At 69.1% G+C, this 6,064-nt stretch overlaps 2 protein-coding genes across 2 annotated transcripts in view; both read left to right on the top strand.

The window, feature by feature from the left end:
* The window catches only part of CHLNCDRAFT_56242 (hypothetical protein), a gene marked incomplete at its 3' end in the record, with an annotated part of 3,977 nt that extends 1,459 nt beyond the window's left edge, over positions 1–2,518 (top strand). Inside the window, exons 4-10 of the mRNA XM_005846089.1 lie at positions 191–325; positions 560–718; positions 919–1,005; positions 1,334–1,440; positions 1,649–1,762; positions 2,000–2,195; positions 2,438–2,518. Of these exons, the coding sequence (XP_005846151.1) occupies positions 191–325; positions 560–718; positions 919–1,005; positions 1,334–1,440; positions 1,649–1,762; positions 2,000–2,195; positions 2,438–2,518 (879 nt within the window). The remainder of the gene's footprint in view (positions 1–190; positions 326–559; positions 719–918; positions 1,006–1,333; positions 1,441–1,648; positions 1,763–1,999; positions 2,196–2,437) is intronic.
* A 632-nt stretch (positions 2,519–3,150) lies between these two features.
* CHLNCDRAFT_136123 (hypothetical protein) overlaps positions 3,151–6,064 on the top strand; it is a gene marked incomplete at both ends in the record, with an annotated part of 4,475 nt that continues 1,561 nt past the window's right edge. The window contains 9 exons of the mRNA XM_005846088.1: positions 3,151–3,273; positions 3,438–3,563; positions 3,757–3,795; positions 4,009–4,142; positions 4,313–4,393; positions 4,593–4,794; positions 4,979–5,130; positions 5,323–5,595; positions 5,815–5,945. Coding sequence (XP_005846150.1) covers positions 3,151–3,273; positions 3,438–3,563; positions 3,757–3,795; positions 4,009–4,142; positions 4,313–4,393; positions 4,593–4,794; positions 4,979–5,130; positions 5,323–5,595; positions 5,815–5,945 — 1,261 coding nt within the window. The remainder of the gene's footprint in view (positions 3,274–3,437; positions 3,564–3,756; positions 3,796–4,008; positions 4,143–4,312; positions 4,394–4,592; positions 4,795–4,978; positions 5,131–5,322; positions 5,596–5,814; positions 5,946–6,064) is intronic.

Raw genomic sequence — 6,064 nt, 5'->3', positions numbered from 1 at the left:
GCCAGGAGGGGTTGGGGTTGGGGTGGGGCAGCATAGGACAGGAGACGCCTCGGCGGGTGGGTGGGAGGAGAAGGGTGCGGTGCAGGAGGAGGCTGTCAGGTGGCTCGGGGCGGCGCCTGCCATGCATGCCTGTCCGGAGCGCTCGGTTGGGCTGATGGCGTGGCCTGGCGCGCCGCCCGCCTGGCTGCAGGTCACGGCGGGCGACGTGGTTGCGATAGACAAGGCCTCTGGCAAGGTCACCAAGCTGGGGCGCTCCTTTGCTCGGTCGCGGGACTATGATGCCATGGGTGCGCTTGGGGGCCTGCTGTCTGTGTGGTGGGGCAGGGTGGGGCAGGGTATGGGGACAGTGTGCGTGTGTGTGCTTGGAGGCGCAGGAGCCTGGTTGGGTGGGTGGGCGAGCGGGCGCTTCAGGGTGGCGGGCAGCCCCTTCTCTGTGCCTGTTGCGTACGGCAGCGCCCGCTGGCCCCGTGGTGCAGCGCACGCCTGCTTTGCCGTGCGGCTCGCCTCACCCGCCCCTTCCCCCTGCCCTGCCCTCTGGCCCCCGCTTCCTGGCCCGCAGGCCCCGCCACCCAAGTTTGTGCAGTGCCCCGACGGCGAGCTGCAGAAGCGGCGGGAGGTGGTGCATGTGGTGAGCCTGCACGAGATCGACGTCATCAACTCCCGCCAGCAGGGCTTCCTGGCGCTGTTTGCGGGGGACACTGGGGAGATACGGCCAGAGGTGGGTGGGTGGGGTGGGGCGGGTGTGAAGAGGCGCGGGGCTGCCTGGCTGCCTGGTGGGACGGAGGCAGTTGGCTGGGCTAGTGGGGAGAGGGGGAGAGGAGCCAAGTCCTGTCGTGGTGGGGCCATGTCACGGGCGAAGACACGGTGCGCTGACGCTTGCCCTGCCCTTGCCCCTGGCCTGGCGCCCCTGGGCCGCAGGTGCGGGAGCAGATTGACGGCAAGGTGGCCGAGTGGCGGGAGGAGGGCAAGGCGGAGATTGTGCCGGGGGTGCTATTCATTGATGAGGTGAGGCGGGGGCTGGGGGTGGCTGGCGGTGGGCATGTGCTGTGCTGGCACCATGTCTGGCTGGGCCGTGCGTCGAGCACCACCTGCAAGGCCGCCTTGCCAGCAGCAGCGGCGCCGGTCCGTGCCCTCGCCAGGGGCGCAGCCCGTCGGGTGCACGGCCACCTAAACCAGACCCCAAGTGTTGTGTTGATCGATGTCGATGTGTGGTCATGGTACTGGGAGGCAGGCGCCAGCGCCACGCCTCCATATTGCCCCTGCACCAAGCCTCCATCGCCATGCTGCCCCTCACCCCACCCCCTCCCCTCCCCCCACCCCCCTGATGCCCCAGGTGCACATGCTGGACATTGAGTGCTTTTCTTTCCTCAACCGCGCCCTGGAGAGCGACATGGCGCCCATACTGGTGGTGGCCACAAACAGGGGCATCACCAAGATCAGGTGGGGGCGGGCGCGTGTGTGTGTGGTGTCGTGGGGTGGGGTGGGGTGGGTGTGTTGTGCAGTACGAGCCTTACGTTTACCGTGGAATGCTGCCATCGCTCTCCATGCCGACCTGCACTGCCCACAGCACGCCTGCGCCCCCGCTCCACCCACTCACCTGGAGCTGCCCCCTCGCCTCCCCGGCGCCCGTCCCCGCCGCCGCCTGCAGGGGCACCGCCTACCGCGCCCCGCACGGCATCCCCATCGACCTGCTGGACCGCCTGCTCATCATCAACACACAGCCCTACAGCGAGAAGGAGATCCGCAAGATTCTGGACATACGGTGGGCGGGCTGTGAGCAGCTGCTGCCCTTGAAAGTATCTGGCCAGTTCTGGTTGGGCCCCGTGGCTGCAGCAGCAGTGCAGCCGCTGGGCAGCCGTGCAGCCGGTTCCGGCCCGATGAGCCGGGCTGGACGGTCTGCGGGAGCGGGCTTGGCGCGGCTTGGCCAGCTCCCCTCCTGGCGCCCCCTGCGCCTCACCCTTCCCTCCCCGCTGGCCCCTGCCTCCCCGCCCGCCTGCAGGACTGAGGAGGAGGATGTGGAGGTGGCTGACGACGCCAAGGACCTGCTGACCAAGATTGGGGTGGAGACGTCGCTGCGCTACGCCATCCAGCTCATCTCGGCGGCCGCGCTGGTGGCGCAGAAGCGCAAGGCGGCGGCGGTGGGCGTGGAGGACATCAGCCGCGCGTACACGCTCTTCCTGGACGTGCAGCGCAGCGTGCAGTACCTGCAGGCGCGCCGCCGCCGGCGCCAGCGAGTGCTGTGGAGCGGCGGCGGGCGGCCGGGCCCAAGGGCGGCCCAGGGTGGCGGGTGCAGGGCTGCGCTGTGCTGAGCTGCGGGGTCTGACTGCCGCGGTTGTGCCCCAGGGACGTTGCACTCTTCGTTGCGGTAGCCATGGCTATGTATGTTGCCGACCCTGCCTGCCTGCCTGCCTGCCTGCCTGCCTGCCTCTGCCTGCAGGAGTATGCCCAGGAGTACATGTACAATGAGGCAGAAGGGGCAGATGGGGAGCAGGACGGCGGCGCCGAGATGCAACAATAACCGCCGCCGCCCCTGGCGCCCGCCTGCTTTACCTGCCGCTCGCTGTGCTCTCTGCTGTTGCTCTTTCTCCTGCTCGCCTTTCTGCGCTGCATCTCCGACGCTGTTCCAGAGCCCGCCCTTGCTACCTGTAAGCAGGGAGCGTGCATCGTCTGCAGTTTAAGGGGAGTTGAAGAGGCATGGACCCAGCAAACCCCTCTGGGAGCAAGGGCATGAGGATCATCTGTGATTGTGGGCAGGGAGCATATGAACACACCTCTCTCAAGCGGCACTAGCTTGCGCACCGCGGGCGCATCTCCCGCTGCGCTGGCAAATCTCCCTGCGCTCCAGCGATCGCTTTTGTCACTCTACTAGAGGCGTGGGACCTTTCCAGCCTTCAATCCTTTTAATTCGCATCATGCTGCTTCAAAAACATGTGTACTTGGCGTGGCCCACCCGTACCGCCCTCGAGGGTTCACCCCCCCTCTTGGGGGCCATTTTTGCCCCTGCAGCTTTGCACATCCCTGAAGCATCTCAGTGGATCGGGGGGCCACCAGGCTGCGCCTGCTGGTCTCTCTGCGGCGGCAATCGACAGCCCCAGTCCCCACAAGAGGCCAGCCGGAACCATGTTGAGGGTCCCTGCTATCGCGGCGTGCATGCTGCTGCTGTTTGGATCGGCGACAGCGGCCAGGCTGCCAGTGGACGGGAGCGCCGCCGCCGCCGCCAGCTTGCGGCCAGGAGCTGCCCGCGAGGCGCCGCGCTTCCCGGAGAGCTACTCTGTGAGTGCTGCTGCTGTAGTCTCCTGCAACCAGCACCAGATCTGCCATGCGGTCCCTTGTGGCGTGTGCAGCAGTTGCCTGCCAAGACTGCCGCCTGCACCAACGCCACTCCCCACCCCCAGCCTCTCCCACCCTGCTCCCAACGCGTCGCCCTCCTCCCGCAGGTCAACTACACCTTCACGCTGCCCTACACCGCCCGCGTCCAGCAGCCCGCCATCTCCTACCCCGTCGCCTTTTGGCGGGACGCCAAGGCGGGACGCGTCCGCATGGACACCTATGGCTCCACACAAGTGCTCATCGCCAAGCAGGCACGGCGCCGAAGCGGCTGTCTTGTGACGCGCCAAGCGTGCAGGGCGCTTTGCCAGTGCTGCCTGCACCTGCCTGGGCCTTGTTCGCATTGCTGGTGCTGCCGCCGCCGCCGCTTCTCATGCGCGTGCCCACCCAGGCTGGCTGGCTGGCTGGCTGTGCCTGGCTTGGCTGCAGGGCAAGACCTTTGAGCTCGTGCCTCGCATTGACCGCCTGGTGGGTGGGCCTGGCCTGCCTGCCTGGCCTGCCTCGCCCGCCGGCCTGCCTGCCTGCCTGGGCTGCCTCGCGCATCTGCCTGCCTGCCTGCCGTTGCGTGCTGCCCCGACCTGTACTGCGCCTGCATGCCAATGCTGTGAGCTTGTCCCAGCCTGGCGCACCGTAGTACCGCACCGTACCGCACCGTACCCATGGTGGCATCCCCATGTGCAGGTGTGCCTGAAGTTTGGGGATGAGGAGGGGGAGGAGGGGCGCATGAGCGCGCTGCCCGACATCACCGGCTGGCAGTTTGGGGGCACCGAGGAGCTGAATGGCGAGGATGCCGATGTGTGGCGGTACGAGGCCAGGTGGGTGGCAGTACGAGCGGATCAGCCGGTGGCGGCATTGGGAGTGGCTTCAATACCAACATGCTTCTGGGTCTGCACCGATGTTTGGCAGGCGCCGCCACCCATGCAGCTCTCCTCCCATGCGCAGCCAGTCAGCCTGCGGCCGCCGATGCTGCCGCTGCCGCCTGCAGGCACGAGGCCAAGCATGTGGTGTACAAGTTCTATGCTGCTGCCGACGGCACGCCCCACCGCCTGCACATGCACGGCAACGAGTGAGTTGTGGCGCAGCCGCCGCCAGCCAGCCCGGCCGCCTGCTGCCCGGCAGCAGCCGCGCGCGGCCGGCCGGCCGCGGGGGGCTGAGGGGTGCCCGCCGGACGCGGCGCCGGCGCTGCTCTGCGCCCGCGTGCCAGGGCCCCAAGCCCATAAGGTCACTGAAACAAGCTTTTTCTTCCCGTGCTTGCCTTGCCGCAGCATGATTTCGGGGTCTCACTTCGATGAGTGGGTGGTGGACTACTCCCACTATGAGGCGGGCCGACCCCACCCCGACCTCTTCCGCACGCCTGATCTGTGCAAGAGGGAGGAAGCGGCGGCGGCGGGCGGGCGCGGGCGCGCCGGCGCGCAGATGCGCTGGGCCGCCATGGTGCCCGCCGTGCGCTACCGGGGCGACGCGCAGGTGTGTTGATGTGTGGCCCGAAGGCACGGGGGAAGGGGTGATGAAACGGGAGACTGCGTCGGCGGTTGGTTGGCTGTATGTGAGATGTGAGTTGGTGGCTGAGGCGGGGGAGGGGGTGGAGAGTGGGAGGCAGGGTGGTGTGCCGCTCCTGTACCGCTCATGTACCGCGCCTGTACCGCTGCAGTACGACGTGTTCCTGGCGGGCCACGGCGCCGCGCGCTCCCACGCCTCGCTGCCCGACTACCAGCGCCGCCGCGAGCTGTTCCACGCCAGCCGGCGCCTGATCGAGGCGCACAACGCGCGGCGGGACAGGCAGTACACGCTGGAGATGAACAGGTGTGTGTGTGTTTGTGTGCGCGTGTGTGTGTGTGGTGTGTGTGATGTTTGTTGTCAGTGATCGCGCTCTGCCGGGCAGGCAGGCAGGCAGGCAGGTGGGGGCTGCCTCGGCACAGGCTGTGCCGCGGCCCTGCCCCACCTAGTCCCTCGTCCCTGCTCACTTTGCCTGGCTGCCGGCCGCCTCCTCCGCAGGTTTGGCGACTACTCTGAGGAGGAGTTTGTGGCGCTCATGCTGCCCAAGAAGGCGGCCCGCCAGCAGCGGCTGCTGCGGGAGGGCGGCGCCGGCGGCGGCGCGCGGGCCGAGGCGGTGGGCGCGACGGCCGAGGAGCGCGGGAAGCTGGCCAGGCACCAGCTGCCGTACGAGGCCCGGGCCGACGCCACGCGGCTGCCTGCCAGCCTGACGTGGCGGGGCACGGGCGCAGACAGCGTGGGGGTCAAGGACCAAGCCACCTGTGGATCCTGCTGGTGCGCCTGCCTGCCGGGGCCGGCCTCGCGCGCCGGCCCCGCGCCTGGCAGTGCCCCCCTGCCTGCCGCGCCCCCGCCCGGGCCGCCTCCGCTGGCCGGCTGGCTTCCACAGGCGCTGCCGACACCCTCCCGGCGCCAGCGCCAGCGGTGTGCCCTCGCAGCTTCCCGTGCCCCTCCGGCTTGTGCCTCCACCGCTGCTGCTGCTCCCGCCCCCTGCAGGTCGTTTGCGGCCACCGGGGCGATGGAGGGGGCCTGGTGGCTGTCCACCGGCCAGGCGGTGTCCCTTTCGGAGCAGCAGATCCTGGACTGCTCCTGGGGCTACCGGCCGGAGAGGCCGGAGGCGAACCTGGGTGAGGGGCTGGGGTGGGGGAGCAGGAGCAGGAGCAGGGGTTGATGGGTGGCTGCTGGATTCGAGAGGGAGGCCTGCTGCTGCACAACAACGTGGGGGGGGGGGGGGGGGGGGGGGGGA

Source organism: Chlorella variabilis, assembly GCF_000147415.1.
Source record: "Chlorella variabilis unplaced genomic scaffold CHLNCscaffold_15, whole genome shotgun sequence".
Taxonomy (NCBI): domain Eukaryota; kingdom Viridiplantae; phylum Chlorophyta; class Trebouxiophyceae; order Chlorellales; family Chlorellaceae; genus Chlorella; species Chlorella variabilis.
Note: the sequence above shows the minus strand (reverse complement) of the source record. Positions and strands in the feature narration are given on the sequence as shown.